Here is a 22,664-nt window from a genome sequence, read left to right as displayed (position 1 = left end):
TTTATTTCTTATTTCCTGCTGACCTCATTCGTCCAAACAGAAGAGCTCTGTTCATCCCAGCTCTTAATTTTTCCATACTGGTACCAATACCGATACCTTCAGTTCAATACTGAGCGATATTTTTTTCTATACCAATTTTAGAATTCGAACAAAACGGAAATTAAATTCCACGTAACAGTACAAATGTTCAGCTCAGTATTTTTCCAATCCAAGCAGTTTTCTTACCTTTGGCCCCTGATGGACCTCAGTCAGCACATCTGATTTTAAAGGCAACAACAACCGAATACAACTTCAGCCCCATCTGACCTGAAAAGCCAGCGATACAAAACACCGTTCCTCTCGACCAACCGATTCCACTGCCGAAGCAAGACCAAGGCTGCCTGTTATAGCTCCTTCTGCTCCTCTCTATCTGGATGCCTTTTACATGTCCAGAAAACCAAACTCATGGTGTGCTCAGTGGGCCTCAACCCACGGCCAGCATAGGCTATGGGCCTAACCGTTCTGCCCCAAGACCACCACAGCTGGCATCCACCTCCAGAATGAATGGGAGGGTAAAATCAGCATATGCTAGCACAGATGAGTCTGGCTTCCAATGCCTCAAAGCTCTGGTGCCACTCTGCTGTCCAACAACCAGAGGCTGCTTTATCGACCCGCTTGGACTTACGGCCCGGCAGCTGATGCAGGGGTGCACTCAGCTTTCTTTTGGGTCTTGCTAATCAGGAGCCTATAATCCACACCCATACGCAGACTGCCGTCCTTCTTCTTAACCAGCACAGAGGCGTAGGGGCTGCTGCTCTCCCTAATAAGCTAATAAGCCACTGAAGCCACCACAGGTGGCACCTCGATGGCCGAGGAGGGTAGACTTACCACCCGTACCTCCTCTAAGGTCCCAACAACAGCATGGGGGTACGGCAACACACCAGAGGACCCTAAATGCACAATAGGAATGTGGGCTGTGCCCCGCACCACTGACCCCAGGCAGGAGAAACAAGCAGCCCGGCAGGCAGACCACAGTCAAGGGGCTCAAACAACACAGTAGTGCCAGAGTACTGTTCTGAGCATGTGGCTGTAATGATTTTCATCACGCCACCTGGGATACGACAAGCCTTTTTACCACAAACCTTGAGTCTCCCTGATCAGCTGTAACTGGCTTCATGGCACTTTTGGAGGGCCTGCATAACAAGCTTGGGGGCCTCAGACCTGCAGATGACATTCATCCATAAAACCCCGGGAACCTGTGAAGACCCAGCTGAAATTCACTAATTTCAATCACTGCCACAAGCTTTATCTGTCAATCTTTAGTTAGCTTTTGATTTAGCTAGCTGCATAGCCATAAAATAGAGCTACACATTAATATCTGATTATCATTAGTTAACGGTTAGCGTTACATGGATCCCAGTTTAACTCACTGTGTGATGCAAGTATTTAGTTTCAGTAACATTAAGATGAACGTTAATTTACCTGTTAAAATCCCACACAGCGCTGTCCTCGGTACTAGCTTGGATTATCCCGCTCGGGCTCTTTAGTGTCCCCAGGGTTATCCATGGGTCTATTATCAGGCATCTGTTGGTTTGATGATCACCGAGACTTAATTTCTGATTTGGTCCAGACCTGAAAATCCAAGTGTAAACACTCCCTAAAGCACAAATTCAAAAGCACACCGCTTCATAATAGTTTAAATGGGTTTAAACTCTTTAAGTAACCCCTTTGGGACACAGTCAGAAAGTTTGTTCAGTTTAAAATGTTTTTCACAAATTTAAAAGAAGAATGTTAAATATTTGGACCAAATTTCTTCTCTTGTCAGTCCAACCACCATGACTCGGTTTCCTGTTTTCTGCAGTGAGCTGAAGAATAAGATCGAAAAGGAGGACACAAAGCTGGAGCTGCTGGGCTCTCAGACCAACGTGTCCGACTCGCTCTGCATCCGCTGCCTACAGCCCTTCAAGTTCTTGGTCAACAGCAAGCGCCAGTGTCTGGATTGCCACATGTACACCTGCAAATCCTGCAGCCGCTACAACAAGAAGGAGCACGGCTGGGTGTGTGACAACTGCCGCATGACCAGGTGAGACTCAATCAGATTCAGCGTATCATTAGCACAATATTAGCATGATGTTAACACTGATGTTAGCATGATGTTTATACTGACGTTAGCACTGATTTTGGTATTGAAGTTTGCATTTATGTTAGCAAGATGATAGCACTGATGTTAGCACTGATGTTAGCATGATGTTAGTACCGATGTTAGCACTGATGTTAGCATGATGTTAGTACTGATGTTAGCATGTTTTTAGCACTAATGTTAACGCTAATGTCAGCTCTAATGTTAGCACTGATTTTTGTACTGAAGTTTGCATTTATGTTAGCAAGATGATAGCACTGATGTTAGCATGATGTTTATACTGACGTTAGCACTGATTTTGGTATTGAAGTTTGCATTTATGTTAGCAAGATGATAGCACTGATGTTAGCACTGATGTTAGCATGATGTTAGTACCGATGTTAGCACTGATGTTAGCATGATGTTAGCACTGATGTTAGTACTGATGTTAGCATGATGTTAGTACCGATGTTAGCACTGATGTTAGCATGCTGTTAGTACTGATGTTAGCACTGATGTTAGCACTGATGTTAGCATGATGTTAGTACCGATGTTAGCACTGATGTTAGCATGATGTTAGCACTGATGTTAGTACTGATGTTAGCATGTTTTTAGCACTAATGTTAACGCTAATGTCAGCTCTAATGTTAGCACTGATTTTTGTACTGAAGTTTGCATTTATGTTAGCAAGATGATAGCACTGATGTGAGCACTGACGTTAGCATGATGTTAGCATGATGTTAGCACTGATGTTAGCACTGATGTTAGCATGATGTTAGTACTGATGTTAGTACTGATGTTAGTACCGATGTTAGCACTGATGTTAGCATGATGTTAGTACTGATGTTAGTACTGATGTTAGCACTGATGTTAGCACTGATGTTAGCACTGATGTTAGCATGATGTTAGTACTGATGTTAGCACTGATGTTAGCATGATGTTAGTACCGATGTTAGCACTGATGTTAGCATGATGTTAGCACTGATGTTAGTACTGATGTTAGCATGTTTTTAGCACTAATGTTAACGCTAATGTCAGCTCTAATGTTAGCACTGATTTTTGTACTGAAGTTTGCATTTATGTTAGCAAGATGATAGCACTGATGTGAGCACTGACGTTAGCATGATGTTAGCATGATGTTAGCACTGATGTTAGCACTGATGTTAGCATGATGTTAGTACTGATGTTAGTACTGATGTTAGTACCGATGTTAGCACTGATGTTAGCATGATGTTAGTACTGATGTTAGTACTGATGTTAGCACTGATGTTAGCACTGATGTTAGCACTGATGTTAGCATGATGCTGTTGTGTTGTGTTGTGTTTATTTGGATTATTTTGTTTGTCTGTTGCACTGTGAATTTCTACCTCTGGTTTATTGAGTACTTTTGCTGTTTTGTTACACGGGGTGTAAAAGATGTTTACCCTGAAATGTGGATTATCAATGACCATTATATTGCATTTTCTCATGTTTTTTTTCTTTCAAGTTGTGTATTTAGTTAGTTGTGAGTCTTTGTATTACAGTGTTGAAGATCAGAGCTCTGAGTTCTTGTTGAGTGTTTTTGTTGAATTGTCGAGTATCTTCCTGTTACAGAGTGTTGAAGATCGGGACCGTAGGTTGGTACCATGACAACGTGAGAAACCGCTTCAAACGCTTCGGCAGTGCGAAGGTCATGAGGTCGCTGTACAAGAGACTTAATGGAGACGGTGATTCACAGCACATGTTGTTAATATACAGACTTCCTGTTTTGCTTTTGTTTGGTTATATATATATATAACCTGGTTATATTGTGTCTCCATGATGAATGGTGTTTGTTTATCAGGCGGTCGGGATGACGACACTCAGAGTATGCCTGATGTCCGCAGCAGTGAGTGTTTACACAACATGAACACAACCATCCAAAAACATACATGTTAGGTTAACCGGTGTCTCTAAATGGTCCTTTGGAGTGAGCGGATGGTTGTTTGTCTCTGGCAACATGTCCAGGTGTACCCTGCCTCTCACCCAATGACAGCTGGGGTAGGATCCAGCCCATCCACCTGTATTAAGTGTATATAGAAATTAGATGGGTGGATGAAAGGGGAACATTTTAGGTTCTACCTTACTTAGTTGCAATAACTGATATATATAATATATTATGCTATATTATGTTAAACATTGTTGTGGATGCTGAAGTGTTTGCTAAAATATTGCTATGACTCAGCACATTGAACAAGTTGTTAACATGGTTAACAAAGCTACTTTTTCCTTGTATAGTGCAGTGAATAAAACAACTAAATTAAGCCTATTGTGAGGTAAAATAGCCCAACATTATGCTACTGATTTTAATTTAGATTTACAATAGTGTGTGTTGATGTTTGAGCTGAATATGTGCAATGACCATAAATGATTCTGTATGAAAAAGTGTTAGCTTAGAGTTCTGTGATATAGAAAGGCTCATATTAGGAGATAGATTTTATGTAAAATCAAATGTTTTATTTGCAGATGTGTACAACGTTAATGAGGACGAGCCTGGAGAGGCTGAGGCTCAGCGCTACAAAATGGTAAACATTCATGTATAAACTGTGGAAGTTTATGTTTCATGTAAATGTGGAAGGGAGGAACAGGAAGTCCAGAACAGGCAAATGGGGTGGAGTCAATAAAAGGGGCAGGAAGGCTCGTTTGGGCCTTTTCTCCTGCACTGAAACACCTGGGAGCAGCTGAGCTGAGGCTCTACTTTTTAGATGTTTGAAAGCATGATTTTAATATTACTTGGTCACTAGAGAATAACCCTTTGGCTGTTTATTTGTGGTATGAATTGCTTGTAGGCATTCTGTGTTGGGAGGGGACTGATCTATTGAATGATTGTTTAAAGACAGCCAAGAAGGAGTCCCCTGCATGCCTGGAATGAAGGATGATGTTCCAGTGTGAGGTTTTCAATGGAGATGTGTCTAAAAAAAAGCCAACCACTGTTTTTCCAGGTTTATTCGAGTTTGTTTTTAATTTATCATTTGGGCAGGTTATTTTTTGTGGAGTTTTCTGCCATCTTTAAGGGGGGAGACTTTTGCTAGGTGTGCTTTATTGTGTGGTTTGTCACTTTAAGATGGCTGTGCATAGGTAAATTGAGTGTATTTCAGTCATAAATTTCCATGTGTTTGTGATGTTTTCTCTTGCTGTGCATAACTTCAGAAGCCCCCCCCCCCCTGCAGTCTAGTCCCAGGGTTGTTTTCTTTTTAACCATCTCATGTTTGGTTTGATTGTATCTTTTGTCTTTTATAATTTACTCACTCTAGAGGTTAGTATTTTATCAAAAAATATATTGTTAATAAAATTAATATTTTTTGTATAGCAGCCTCTGGTTCCAGTTTATTCTGGTCTGTTAATATCACTTGGTCACATAAAGCTAAGACGAGTGTTTTCCTGTCAGATGAGGAAGAGTAAACGCCTGCTGTCTGTTCATCCCATGGACTTTGACTCAGAGGAGTATTTTCCTCATTCACGCCGCCCATCCGTCCAGGTAACTCAAACATTGCTGTTCAACTCCAGATATCAGTAGCTCCCTCAGTTCACTTAGTTTCCTGTGATGCATTCACTGACACTGTGTGAAAACAGTGATCTTTATTTGTGTTGAGCAGCAGATGCAGGAGGATCGGTTTTACAGGAACGATTTGGACTATGACCACTACAACCACCGAGCAAACCGCAGGAAGAGCCTGGACCGGTACGCCATGAGAGCTGGTCAGTCACAGCTTCTGTGCAGACAAATGAAGTTTAATGGCACGTGTTACTGGTGTGGCGTTTTTTTACCCTCTCGTTGCATAGAAAAAGGTCTTCACTGTTGGCAACTTGCCGTTGATTTTGGATTTAATCTGGAAGCAGATTAATTCAGTCAGTCGCAGTTCCCTCAAACATCAGGGAGACAGCAAGGTCCGACTGCTCATTTAGCACTAAAATAACCCAAATAACTTAACAACATGTAATGTACCTGGAAGCAGATTAATTCAGTCAGTTTACCTGTGGGAGGGTTACATGTTACATGTAACCCTCCCACAGGTAAACATCTGAAAAAAATGTAACATGAAAAGGAAGTGCAGGTTAGCTAAGAACATGCAGAACTAGCATACAAAACAGTGGAGCTCGTGCACGTGCCAGGGAGACAGCAAGGTCTCCCCCGGGATGCACGACCCTGACCCACAGGGGTGCTGCATTCAGGTACCATGGGACTAATAAGTTTGTGTTGTGTGATGAGTGGAATCACACTGCACCTTAACTCCGTTAAACTGGCATAAACTCAGGTGGAAAAGTCTTTAAATGTCCTTAGATGTTCACTTGATGCCCTCACCTGGGTAACTTTGTATTTATGATTGAAATAGCCCCAGATGTATTTGAAAGCTGCTTGTTTATCTGAACACATTGAGCATCCAGCTGCAGTCGTTGTGTTGCAGATGTTTTACTGGGGCTCCGTCTGGTGTCTCTCTCAGGAACTACAGAGTTACTGACAGTCTTAAAACTTGTTCTGTATCTATCTGTCATCAGATGACTACGGGGAGAACCGGATGATCCGGACCCGCTCCCTGTCCAAGATCAGCTCCTCGGTGGCTCGGCAGCAGTATGTCGACACCTCGGATGAGGAGGAGTACCAGAAGTACCCTCCCATGTACCAACAACCCCCCCATCGCCGGAGAAACAGCAGAACTTCCTCCCAGGAGAACTTGGGTCAAGCCCCACCTGTAAGAACACACGACTGGGTCCAATCACCTGGTCCAGTTACACCTGTCCTCTGCCTCGGGAAGATTTTCACAGAATTTCACCATCACAACCAGAAAAGTGATCAATATCTATTATTTTTCCAACAAATGGAGACAAATGTCCCAAAACTACAAAATTCAGCAACTCCTTAAAAAATTCTAAAGAGTTAATGGATTAAATTCTCCATAGTAACAGATTCTGTTGAGTGTTAGTAGGTTGACTAAAACATTTTAAAACATATTCCATATCACAGGAATGTCTTGTTTGGGTTTTAATCTGCAGATAAACGAACTGAACAAGCGAATGTCGGCTATCGAGAGTCTGCTGAGCCGCCTGGAGGAGAAGATGACGCCGGGCGACGAGGTGGCACAATGAAAGCCAATGAACCTCTATTTATGCACAGAAGAAGAAGCTGTAGCCTGAGTCAGGTGCATCTCTCCTGCTTTACTCTGCAGGTAGCGACTCCATCGGGTCAGAACGAGGAGGAGAAGCTGAGGAGGAAGCTGAGTGAGCTGGCTGGAACCCTGAGTGATAAGGGCCTGTCTTCGGACGATGAGGCTGGGAAGAAGCCCTTCCCTTTGGGTAAAGGTTCAGCAGGCGTCAGAGGAGGCCCTGGGATCCCTCCAAATGTCCTGAAGGACAAAGAGCTCAGCTCTTCCAGTGACGAGATGCCCACAGAGGCTCAGAAGGTAGGAGCTCCACTCAGAGTTACCACAAGTGGGAACCTGGAGGTTTCAGAGCCGGTTTTATGAGCCTCACGGCTCTGAACAGAGACCGAGGGTAAAGAATGAGATGAAATTGCTGAAGAAGATTTGAAAGCATCCACGTTCCTGTTTGTGATCAGCTTCCTCTTTATGGCACAACTGACGACTTCAAAAGGAGTCTGAACTGTTTTTTTCCTGTCCTGACAAAGAGTTCCACTCCACAAACTGAACTTTATATTATTTATCGTAGATTTAAAAAGAAAAATCCAGGAGACCCTGTCAGCTGTACATTTAGAAATAAAAACGAGAAAAAAAAGAACAAAAAACTGCTAAAGCTGAGTGAAAGAAGGCAGAGGTGGAAGTTTACTCAGAAATATCTGCTGTCTGACGCCCCGAGTCATAAAGCACTGAGCGACGATATCACTGGAATTTATCCAAACAGTCACAGACCGACACAACAGATAACTATAAATACAGATAACTATAGATACAAATAACTGTAAATACAGATAACTATAGATACAGATAACTATAGATACAGATAACTAGGGCAATAACATAACCATCCGAGATCACATGATCGCATGTAAAAAGGGAATAATCATCATCTATAATTACATGTAAAAAGACTAGAATTATCATCTATAATTACATGTAAAAAGACTATATTTATGTTCTATTATCAGATGTAAAAAGACTTTGATTATCATATTTATTATCTATAATTACATGTAAAAAGACTATAATTATGATAATTATCATCTTTAATTACATGTAAAAAGACTAGAATTATCATCTATAATTACATGTAAAAATACTATAATTATCATAATTATCATCTATAATTACATGTAAAAATATTATATTTATGTTCTATTATCAGATGTAAAAAGACTATAATTATAATCTATAATTACATGTAAAAAGACTATAATTACATGTAAAAATATTATATTTATGTTCTATTATCAGATGTAAAAAGACTTTGATTATCATATTTATTAACTATAATTACATGTAAAAAGACTATATTTATGTTCTATTATAAGATGTAAAAAGACTATAATTATCATTATCATCTATAATTACATGTAAAAATACTATAATTATCATCGATTATCATCTATAATTACATGTAAAAAGACTATTTATGTTCTTCTATTATCAGATGTAAAAAAACTATAATTATCATAATTATCATCTAAAATTACATGTAAAAAGACTATTTATGTTCTATTATCAGATGTACAAAGACTATAATTATCCTAATTATCATCTATAATTACATGTAAAAATACTATAATTATCATATTTATCATCTATAATTACTTGTAAAAATATATTTATCATAATTATCATCTATAATTACATGTAAAAAGACTATAATTATCATCTATAATCACATGTAAAAAGACTATAATTATGATAATTATCATCTTTAATTACATGTAAAAAGACTAGAATTATCATCTATAATTACATGTAAAAATACTATAATTATCATAATTATCATCTATAATTACATGTAAAAAGACTATAATTGTCATAATTATCATCTATAATTACATGTAAAAAGACTATATTTATGTTCTATTATAAGATGTAAAAAGACTATAATTATCATTATCATCTATAATTACATGTAAAAATACTATAATTATCATCGATTATCATCTATAATTACATGTAAAAAGACTATTTATGTTCTTCTATTATCAGATGTAAAAATACTATAATTATCATAATTATCATCTAAAATTACATGTAAAAAGACTATTTATGTTCTATTATCAGATGTACAAAGACTATAATTATCCTAATTATCATCTATAATTACATGTAAAAAGACTATAATTATCATAATTATCATCTATAATTACTTGTAAAAATATATTTATCATAATTATCATCTATAATTACATGTAAAAAGACTATAATTATCATCTATAATCACATGTAAAAATACTATGATTATCATCTATAATTACATGTAAAAATACTATATGTAAAAATACTATGATTATCATCTATAATTACATGTAAAAACACTATAATTATCAGCTATAATTACATGTAAAAAGACTATGTAAAAATACTATGATTATCATCTATAATTACATGTAAAAATACTATAATTATCATATTTATCATCTATAATTACTTGTAAAAATATATTTATCATAATTATCATCTATAATTACATGTAAAAATACTATGATTATCATCTATAATTACATGTAAAAAGACTATATGTAAAAATACTATGATTATCATCTATAATTACATGTAAAAAGACTATAATTATCATCTATAATTACATGTAAAAAGACTATGTAAAAATACTATGATTATCATCTATAATTACATGTAAAAATACTATAATTATCATCTATAATTACTTGTAAAAATATATTTATCATAATTATCATCTATAATTACATGTAAAAAGACTATAATTATCATCTATAATCACATGTAAAAAGACTATAATTATCATCTATAATTACATGTAAAAAGACTATGTAAAAATACTATGATTATCATCTATAATTACATGTAAAAAGACTATAATTATCATCTATAATCACATGTAAAAAGACTATAATTATCATCTATAATTACATGTAAAAAGACTATGTAAAAATACTATGATTATCATCTATAATTACATGTAAAAATACTATAATTATCATCTATAATTACATGTAAAAAGACTAATTATCATCAATAATTACATGTAAAAAGACCATTACATATTATCATCTATAATTACATTTAAAAAGACTATCTTTATGTTTTCTTTAATCAGATGTATAAAGACTTTGATTATCATTATCTATACTTACATGTAAAAATACTATATTTATCATAATTATCATCTATAATTACATGTAAAAATACTATAATTATCATATTTATCATCTATAATTACTTGTAAAAATATATTTATCATAATTATCATCTATAATTACATGTAAAAATACTATGATTATCATCTATAATTACATGTAAAAATACTATAATTATCATCTATAATTACATGTAAAAAGACTAATTATCATCAATAATTACATGTAAAAAGACTATTTATGTTATATTATCAAATGTAAAAAGACTATAATCATCCTAATTATCATCTATAATTACATGTAAACAGACTATGATTATCTATTATTACATGTAAAAATACTATAATTACCATCTATTATCATCTATAATTACATGTAAAAAGACCATAAACATCATATTTATCATCTATAATTACATTTAAAAAGACTATATTTATGTTCTATAATCAGATGTATAAAGACTTTGATTATCATTATCTATAATTACATGTAAAAAGACTATATTTATCATAATTATCATCTATAATTACATGTAAAAATACTATAATTATCATCTATTATCATCTATAATTATATGTAAAAAGACTAATTATATCATCATCTATAATTACATGTAAAAGGACTATGATTATCATATTTATCATCTATAATTACTTGTAAAAATATATTTGTCATAATTATAATCTATAATTACATGTAAAAAGACTATAATTATCATAATTATCATCTATAATTACATGTAAAAAGACTATAAATATCTCTATTATCATCTATAATTACATGTAAAAAGACTATATTTATATTCTATAATTACATGTAAAAAGACTAATTATCATCAATAATTACATGTAAAAAGACTATTTATGTTCTATTATCAGATGTAAAAAGACTTATTATCATCAATAATTACATGTAAAAAGAATATTTATGTTCTATTATCAGATGTAAAAAGACTTTAATCATCCTAATTATCATCTATAATTACATGTAAAAATACTATATTTATCTTCTATAATCAGATGTATAAAGACTTTGATTATCATTAGTATCTATAATTACATGTAAAAAACTATAATAGTCATCTATTTACAGATATGAAAAAATACTTTAATTATATATAATTACATGTAAAAATACTATAATTATCATATTTATCATCTATAATTACTTGTAAAAATATATTTATCATAATTATCATCTATAATTACATGTAAAAAGACTATAATTATCATAATTATCATCTATAATTACATGTAAAAATACTATAATTATCATAATTATCTATAATTACATGTAAAAAAAACTAATAGTCATCTATTTACAGATATGAAAAAATACTTTAATTATCATATTTATCATTATAATTACTTGTAAAAATATATTTATCATAATTATCATCTATAATTACATGTAAAAAGACTATAATTATCATAATTATCATCTATAATTACATGTAAAAATACTATATTTATGTTCTATAATCAGATGGATAAAGACTTTGATTATCGTAATTATTATCTATAATTACATGTAAAAAATATAATTATCATATTTATCATCTATAATTACATGTAAAAAAATAATTATCATATTTATCATCTATAATTACATGTAAAAAAAACTATAATTGTCATCTATTATCAGATATAAAAAGACTAATATCTATAATTACATGTAAAAACACTTTAATTATCATCAATAATTACATGTAAAAAGACTATTTATGTTCTATTATCAGATGTAAAATTACTATAATCATCCTAATTATCATCTATAATTACATGTAAAAAGACTATATTTATGTTCTATTATCTATCAGATGTAAAAAGACTATAATTATCATAATTATCATCTATAATTACATGTAAAAATACCATAATTGTCATAATTATCATCTATAATTACATGTAAAAATACCATAATTGTCATAATTATCATCTATAATTACATGTAAAAATACTTTAATTATCATAATTATCTATAATTACATGTAAAAAGACCATAATTATCATAATTATCATCTATAATTACATGTAAAAATACTATATTTATGTTCTATAATCAGATGGATAAAGACTTTGATTATCGTAATTATTATCTATAATTACATGTAAAAAGACTAATTATCATAATTATCATCTATAATTACATGTAAAAATACCATAATTGTCATAATTATCATCTATAATTACATGTAAAAATACCATAATTGTCATAATTATCATCTATAATTACATGTAAAAATACCATAATTGTCATAATTATCATCTATAATTACATGTAAAAATACTTTAATTATCATAATTATCTATAATTACATGTAAAAAGACCATAATTATCATCTATAATTACATGTAAAAATACTATATTTATCATAATTATCATCTATAATTACATGTAAAAATACTATAATTATCATATTTATCATCTATAATTACTTGTAAAAATATATTTATCATAATTATCATCTATAATTACATGTAAAAATACTATGATTATCATCTATAATTACATGTAAAAATACTATAATTATCATCTATAATTACATGTAAAAAGACTATAATTATCATAATTATCATCTATGATTATATGTAAAAATACTATATTTATCATAATTATCATCTATAATTACATGTAAAGACTATAATTATAATCTATAATTACATGTAAAAAGACTATTTATATTCTATAATTACATGTAAAAATACTATGATTATCATCTATAATTACATGTAAAAATACTATGATTATCATCTATAATTACATGTAAAAATACTATAATTATCATCTATAATTACATGTAAAAAGACTAATTATCATCAATAATTACATGTAAAAAGACTATTTATGTTCTATTATCAGATGTAAAAAGACTATAATCATCCTAATTATCATCTATAATTACATGTAAAAAGACTATAATTATCATCTATAATTACATGTAAAAAGACTATATTTATATTCTATAATTACATGTAAAAATACTATGATTATCATCTATAATTACATGTAAAAATACTATAATTATCATCTATAATTACATGTAAAAAGACTAATTATCATCAATAATTACATGTAAAAAGACTATTTATGTTCTATTATCAAATGTAAAAAGACCATAAACATCATATTTATCATCTATAATTACATTTAAAAAGACTATATTTATGTTCTATAATCAGATGTATAAAGACTTTGATTATCATTATCTATAATTACATGTAAAAAGACTATATTTATCATAATTATCATCTATAATTACATTTAAAAAGACTATATTTATGTTCTATAATCAGATGTATAAAGACTTTGATTATCATAATTATTATCTATAATTACATGTAAAAATATATTTATCATAATTATCATCTATAATTACATGTAAAAATACTATAATTATCATCTATTATCATCTATAATTACATGTAAAAAGACTAATTATATCATCATCTATAATTACATGTAGAAGGACTATGATTATCATATTTATCATCTATAATTACTTGTAAAAATATATTTGTCATAATTATAATCTATAATTACATGTAAAAAGACTATAATTATCATAATTATCATCTATAATTACATGTAAAAAGACTATAAATATATCTATTATCATCTATAATTACATGTAAAAAGACTATATTTATATTCTATAATTACATGTAAAAAGACTAATTATCATCAATAATTACATGTAAAAAGACTATTTATGTTCTATTATCAGATGTAAAAAGACTTATTATCATCAATAATTACATGTAAAAAGAATATTTATGTTCTATTATCAGATGTAAAAAGACTTTAATCATCCTAATTATCATCTATAATTACATGTAAAAATACTATATTTATCTTCTATAATCAGATGTATAAAGACTTTGATTATCATAAGTATCTATAATTACATGTAAAAAACTATAATAGTCATCTATTTACAGATATGAAAAAATACTTTAATTATATATAATTACATGTAAAAATACTATAATTATCATATTTATCATCTATAATTACTTGTAAAAATATATTTATCATAATTATCATCTATAATTACATGTAAAAAGACTATAATTATCATAATTATCATCTATAATTACATGTAAAAATACTATAATTATCATAATTATCTATAATTACATGTAAAAAAAACTATAATAGTCATCTATTTACAGATATGAAAAAATACTTTAATTATATATAATTACATGTAAAAATACTATAATTATCATATTTATCATCTATAATTACATGTTAAAAAATAATTATCATATTTATCATCTATAATTACATGTAAAAAAAACTATAATTGTCATCTATTATCAGATATAAAAAGACTAATATCTATAATTACATGTAAAAACACTTTAATTATCATCAATAATTACATGTAAAAAGACTATTTATGTTCTATTATCAGATGTAAAATTACTATAATCATCCTAATTATCATCTATAATTACATGTAAAAAGACTATATTTATGTTCTATTATCTATCAGATGTAAAAAGACTATAATTATCATAATTATCATCTATAATTACATGTAAAAATACCATAATTGTCATAATTATCATCTATAATTACATGTAAAAATACCATAATTGTCATAATTATCATCTATAATTACATGTAAAAATACTTTAATTATCATAATTATCTATAATTACATGTAAAAAGACCATAATTATCATAATTATCTATAATTACATGTAAAAATACTATATTTATGTTCTATAATCAGATGGATAAAGACTTTGATTATCGTAATTATTATCTATAATTACATGTAAAAAGACTAATTATCATAATTATCATCTATAATTACATGTAAAAATACCATAATTGTCATAATTATCATCTATAATTACATGTAAAAATACCATAATTGTCATAATTATCATCTATAATTACATGTAAAAATACTTTAATTATCATAATTATCTATAATTACATGTAAAAAGACCATAATTATCATAATTATCATCTATAATTACATGTAAAAATACTATATTTATGTTCTATAATCAGATGGATAAAGACTTTGATTATCGTAATTATTATCTATAATTACATGTAAAAAACTATAATTGTCATCTATTATCAGATATAAAAAGACTAATTATCTATAATTACATGTAAAAACACTTTAATTATCATCTATAATTACATGTAAAAAGACTATAATTATCATAATTATCATCTATAATTATATGTAAAAATACTATATTTATCATAATTATCATCTATAATTACATGTAAAGACTATAATTATAATCTATAATTACATGTAAAAAGACTATTTATATTCTATAATTACATGTAAAAATACTATGATTATCATCTCTAATTACATGTAAAAATACTATGATTATCATCTATAATTACATGTAAAAATACTATGATTATCATCTATAATTACATGTAAAAAGACTAATTATCATCAATAATTACATGTAAAAAGACTTTTTATGTTCTATTATCACATGTAAAAAGACTATAATCATCCTAATTATCATCTATAATTACATGTAAAAAGACTATAATTATCATCTATAATTACATGTAAAAAGATTATAATCATCCTAATTATCATCTATAATTACATGTAAACAGACTATGATTATCTATTATTACATGTAAAAATACTATAATTACCATCTATTATCATCTATAATTACATGTAAAAAGACCATAAACATCATATTTATCATCTATAATTACATTTAAAAAGACTATATTTATGTTCTATAATCAGATGTATAAAGACTTTGATTATCATAATTATTATCTATAATTACATGTAAAAATATATTTATCATAATTATCATCTATAATTACATGTAAAAATACTATAATTATCATCTATTATCATCTATAATTACATGTAAAAAGACTAATTATATCATCATCTATAATTACATGTAAAAGGACTATGATTATCATATTTATCATCTATAATTACTTGTAAAAATATTTTTATCATAATTATCATCTATAATTACATGTAAAGACTATAATTATCATAATTATCATCTATAATTACATGTAAAAATACTATATTTATATTCTATAATTACATTTAAAAAGACTAATTATCATCAATAATTACATGTAAAAAGACTATTTATGTTCTATTATCAGATGTAAAAAGACTAATTATCATCAATAATAACATGTAAAAATACTATATTTATCCTCTATAATCAGATGTATAAAGACTTTGATTATCATAATTAGTATCTATAATTACATGTAAAAGACTAATTATCATAATTATTATCTATAATTACATGTAAAAATACTATATTTATCATCATTATCATCTATAATTACTTGTAAAAATATATATATCCTAATTATCATCTATAATTACATGTAAAAAGACTATAATTATCATAATTATCTATAATTACATGTAAAAAAAACTATAATAGTCATCTATGTACAGATATGAAAAAATACTTTAATTATCATATTTATCATTATAATTACTTGTAAAAATATATTTATCATAATTATCATCTATAATTACATGTAAAAAGACTAATTATCATCTATAATTACATGTAAAAAGACTATAATTATCATCTATAATTACATGTAAAAAGACTATATTTATATTCTATAATCAGATGCATTAAGACTTTGATTATCATAATTAGTATGTATAATTACATGTAAAAGACTAATTATCATAATTATTTTCTATAATTACATGTAAAAATACTTTAATTATCATCATTATCATCTATAATTACATGTAAAAATACTATAATTATCATATTTATCATCTATAATTACTTGTAAAAAGACTATTTATATTCTATAATTACATGTAAAAATACTATGATTATCATCAATAATTACATGTAAAAAGACTATTTATGTTCTATTATCAGATGTAAAATTACTATAATCATCCTAATTATCATCTATAGTTACATGTAAAAAGACTATATTTGTGTTCTATTATCTACCAGATGTAAAAAGACTATAATTATCATAATTATTATCTATAATTACATGTAAAAATACTATAATTATCATAATTATCATCTATAATTACATATAAAAAGACCAAAATTATCATAATTATCATCTATAATTACATGTAAAAAAAATATAATTGTCATCTATTATCAGATATGAAAAAAGACTTTAATTATCTATTATTACATGTAAAAATACTATAATTACCATCTATTATCATCTATAATTACATGTAAAAAGACCATACTCATCATATTTATCATCTATAATTACATTTAAAAATACTATATTTATTTTCTATACTCAGATGTATAAAGACTTTGATTATCATTATCTATAATTACATGTAAAAAGACTAATTATCATAATTATCATCTATAATTATATTTAAAAAGACGATATTTATGTTCTATAATCAGATGTATAAAGACTTTGATTATTATTATCTATAATTACATGTAAAAAAACTATAATGATCATATTTATCATATATAATTACTTGTAAAAATATATTTATCATAATTATCATCTATAATTACATGTAAAAAGACTATAATTACCATCTATTATCATCTATATTTACATGTAAAAAGACCATACTCATCATATTTATCATCTATAATTACATTTAAAAAGACTATATTTATTTTCTATAATCAGATGTATAAAGACTTTGATTATCATTATCTATAATTACATAAAAGACTATAATTATGATAATTATTATCTATAATTACATGTAAAAATATATTTATCATAATGATCATCTATAATTACATGTAAAAATACTATAATTATCATCTATTATCATCTATAATTACATGTAAAAAGACTAATTATCAAATTATCATCTATAATTACATGTAAAAAGACTATAATTATCATATTTATCATCTCTAATTACTTGTAAAAATATATTTATCATAATTATCATCTATAATTATACGTAAAAAGACTATAATTATCATCTATAATTGCATGTAAAAAGACTATAATTATCATAATTATCATCTATAATTACTTGTAAAAATACTATAATTATCATATTTATCATCTATAATTACTTGTAAAAATATATTTATCATAATTATCATCTATAATTACATGTAAAAAGACTATAATTATCATCTATAATTACATATAAAAAGACTATAATTATCATCTATTATCATCTATAATTACATGTAAAAAGACTATAATTATCTATAATTACATGTAAAAAGATTATAATTATCATAATTATCTATAATTACATGTAAAAATACTATAATTATCATCTATTATCATCTATAATTACATGTAAAAAGACTATAATTATCATCTATTATCAGATATAAAAAGACTTTAATTATCTATAATTACATGTAAAAATACTATAATTATCTATAATTACATGTAAAAATACCATAATTATCATCTATAATTACACGTAAAAAGACTATAATTATCATCTATAATTACATGTAAAAAGACTATAATTATCATCTATAATTACATGTAAAAAGACTAATTATCATAATTATCATCTATAATTACACGTAAAAAGACTATAATTATCATCTATAATTACATGTAAAAAGACTATCATAATTATCATCTATAATTACATGTAAAAATACTATAATTATCATCTATAATTACATGTAAAAAGATTATAATTATCATAATTATCTATAATTACATGTAAAAAGACTATAATTATCTATAATTATGTGTAAAAAGACTATAATAAAAGACTGTTGGGTGTTTTTATCTTAAAACGTTCATGCAGTATAACTTTGCATTATCCTGGTGTAGACATGAATTGTGATAGTGTTCACAATCAAATCTGAAAATCTTGACTTACAACACAAATTATTGCGATTTATTATTATCATTTATTGTTATTGCTGCCTGTCTTCAGTGTCTACACTCCTTCACCTGTCTTGTCTGTCCTCTTCTCATTTGGAAAAAATTAGCTGATCTTACGTTTCGCCATAACTGCAAAACTGATATCGTTCACCAATACTGGTAAAATCAATTTATGTAGCATGTAATATGAACTTTTGAAAGGAACTGGACGTGTGTGGGGGCAAAAGAAACAATACTAACCCTTTTTTGTCGATCTGTCATCATCCGTGTTTTTTACTGTGAAAACTTCCTCTTCTTCGTCTCTCTGGATGTGGGTTAGGGGGTAAAAGGTGCTTTGTTTGACATGTCGGCCGGAGCTAATTTCAACACAGTGCAACTGCAGTTACATATGAATGAAATCAGATCCCGACAGGGAAACGCTTGGTAAAATGACCAATTGAAAACCAGCCATGAGCTGGTGGTGGTAAGGAATTTGTTGGTGGCAGCCGCCACCAAGTTCTCTATGCAGGAAAAACCCGGAGTTTAACTGCTTTAGGAGGGAAATTATCTTTATCTATTTTTAGTAAAAAAAATGAGGGTCTCCATCTTTAAGTTCTGGGTCAGAGGCTTCCTCAGGTGGACTCTTTGTTGGGACATTGGTGCATGACTGCCTCCTCACTAACAGGCTGCCTCCTGTCTTACCCCACAACTGCCATGTTGCGTTAATGTGAAGGTCAGCAGCTACCTGCCTGGACCACATGGATCCCCCGGAGACTAGGTCTGCGTTTCGGTAACCCTCCCACCGGCGTCCCCGTGGCTGTGTGGCATCCAGCCCGGTAGCTGCTGCTGGATGGGATGTTGTTTTCCAGCTGCTAACATCTGTCCCTCTACATGGCTTTCAGAGATCCACCGCCGCTGCCCTCTGTGACCTCACCACTGAGGTCCTGAGAACCATTAACGCCACAGAAAACGCAATGGTCGAGTACGGCCTCTCAGAGCCGATCGACAGATCCCGCTTAGTTGGCACTGACGTAAAGCAGGCCGATGATGCTTTCAGGGAACTTGAGGAAAATGTAAGCTTCAAACATAAACTGCACACACAACCCCCCTCCCGGCTCCCACCCATAGCTGAGTCCAACCCTCCGCCTCGTCTGAAGCATGACTGGCTTTAAACCTCCTGGCTGCCGTGTCCAGTCCAACAGGGCTGGGATCTGAGAAACAAACTGGGTCCAGTTACAGCAGGTCCCTCAACGAACGTGTACAAAAGTATTTACCAAAACAAGCACAAAAATAAATTCATTAAGCATCATATACTGCCGTAGGATGATTATGAGACTTCGTACCGCCATACGATGGCAGTGAAGAATCCTGCATACTGGAACATTGTATACTAACATACTGAGACGTCATATGCCGTCATACGATGACTCCGAGACGTAATATGCCGTCATACGATGGCTCTGAGACGTAATATGCCGTCATACGATGACTCCGAGACGTCATATGCCGTCATACGATGACACCGATACGTAATATGCTGTCATACGATGACACCGATACGTAATATGCCGTCATACGATGACTCCGAGACGTAATATGCCGTCATACGATGACTCTGAGACGTAATATGCCGTCATACGATGACTCCGAGACGTAATATGCCGTCATACGATGGCTCTGAGACGTCATATGCCGTCATACGATGACTCTGAGACGTAATATGCCGTCATACGATGGCTCCGATACGTAATATGCCGTCATACGATGGCTCTGAGACGTAATATGCCGTCATACGATGACTCTGAGACGTAATATGCCGTCATACGATGACACCGATACGTAATATGCCGTCATACGATGACTCCGAGACGTAATATGCCGTCATACGATGACTCCGAGACGTCATATGCCGTCATACGATGACACCGATACGTAATATGCTGTCATACGATGACACCGATACGTAATATGCTGTCATACGATGACACCGATACGTAATATGCCGTCATACGATGACTCTGAGACGTAATATGCCGTCATACGATGACTCCGAGACGTCATATGCCGTCATACGATGACACCGATACGTAATATGCCGTCATACGATGACTGAGACGTAATATGCCATCATACGATGACTCCGAGACGTAATATGCCGTCATACGATGACTCCGAGACGTAATATGCCATCATACGATGACTCCGAGACGTAATATGCCGTCATACGATGACTCTGAGACGTAATATGCCGTCATACGATGGCTCTGAGACGTAATATGCCGTCATACGATGACTCTGAGACGTCACATGCCGTCATATGCCGTCATACGATGGCTCTGAGACGTAATATGCCGTCATACGATGGCTCTGAGACGTAATATGCCGTCATACGATGACTCTGAGACGTAATATGCCGTCATACGATGGCTCTGAGACGTAATATGCCGTCATACGATGACACCGATACGTAATATGCCGTCATACGATGGCTCTGAGACGTCATATGCCGTCATACGATGACTCTGAGACGTAATATGCCGTCATACGATGACTCTGAGACGTAATATGCCGTCATACGATGACTCCGATACGTAATATGCCGTCATACGATGACTCCGATACGTAATATGCCGTCATACGATGACTCTGAGACGTAATATGCCGTCATACGATGGCTCTGAGACGTAATATGCCGTCATACGATGACTCTGAGACGTAATATGCCGTCATACGATGACTCTGAGACGTAATATGCCGTCATACGATGACTCTGAGACGTAATATGCCGTCATACGATGACTCTGAGACGTAATATGCCGTCATACGATGGCTCTGAGACGTAATATGCCGTCATACGATGACTCTGAGACGTAATATGCCGTCATACGATGACTCTGAGACGTAATATGCCGTCATACGATGACTCCGATACGTAATATGCCGTCATACGATGACACGATACGTAATATGCCGTCATACGATGACACCGATACGTAATATGCCGTCATACGATGACTCCGAGACGTCATATGCCGTCATACGATGACTCCGATACGTCATATGCCGTCATACGATGACTCTGAGACGTAATATGCCGTCATACGATGACTCTGAGACGTAATATGCCGTCATACGATGGCTCTGAGACGTAATATGCCGTCATACGATGACTCCGATACGTAATATGCCGTCATACGATGACACGATACGTAATATGCCGTCATACGATGACACCGATACGTAATATGCTGTCATACGATGACACCGATACGTAATATGCTGTCATACGATGACTCTGAGACGTAATATGCCGTCATACGATGACTCTGAGACGTAATATGCCGTCATACGATGACACCGATACGTAATATGCCGTCATACGATGACACCGATACGTAATATGCTGTCATACGATGACTCTGAGACGTAATATGCCGTCATACGATGACTCTGAGACGTAAT

At 30.8% G+C, this 22,664-nt stretch overlaps 1 protein-coding gene across 1 annotated transcript in view; it reads left to right on the top strand.

Annotated features, from left to right (window-relative positions):
• The window catches only part of mlpha (melanophilin a), a 49,811-nt gene that overhangs the window by 1,210 nt on the left and 25,937 nt on the right, over positions 1-22,664 (top strand). The window contains exons 2-10 of the mRNA XM_072379581.1: positions 1,841-2,062; positions 3,692-3,804; positions 3,921-3,965; positions 4,583-4,641; positions 5,505-5,594; positions 5,713-5,815; positions 6,614-6,807; positions 7,109-7,189; positions 7,282-7,515. Of these exons, the coding sequence (XP_072235682.1) occupies positions 1,841-2,062; positions 3,692-3,804; positions 3,921-3,965; positions 4,583-4,641; positions 5,505-5,594; positions 5,713-5,815; positions 6,614-6,807; positions 7,109-7,189; positions 7,282-7,515 (1,141 nt within the window). The remainder of the gene's footprint in view (positions 1-1,840; positions 2,063-3,691; positions 3,805-3,920; positions 3,966-4,582; positions 4,642-5,504; positions 5,595-5,712; positions 5,816-6,613; positions 6,808-7,108; positions 7,190-7,281; positions 7,516-22,664) is intronic.

This window comes from Leuresthes tenuis, unplaced genomic scaffold, assembly GCF_036924035.1.
Source record: "Leuresthes tenuis unplaced genomic scaffold, fLeuTen1.0.hap1 SCAF_1, whole genome shotgun sequence".
Lineage (NCBI taxonomy): Eukaryota > Metazoa > Chordata > Actinopteri > Atheriniformes > Atherinopsidae > Leuresthes > Leuresthes tenuis.
This window is presented reverse-complemented; position numbering and strand designations above follow the sequence as displayed.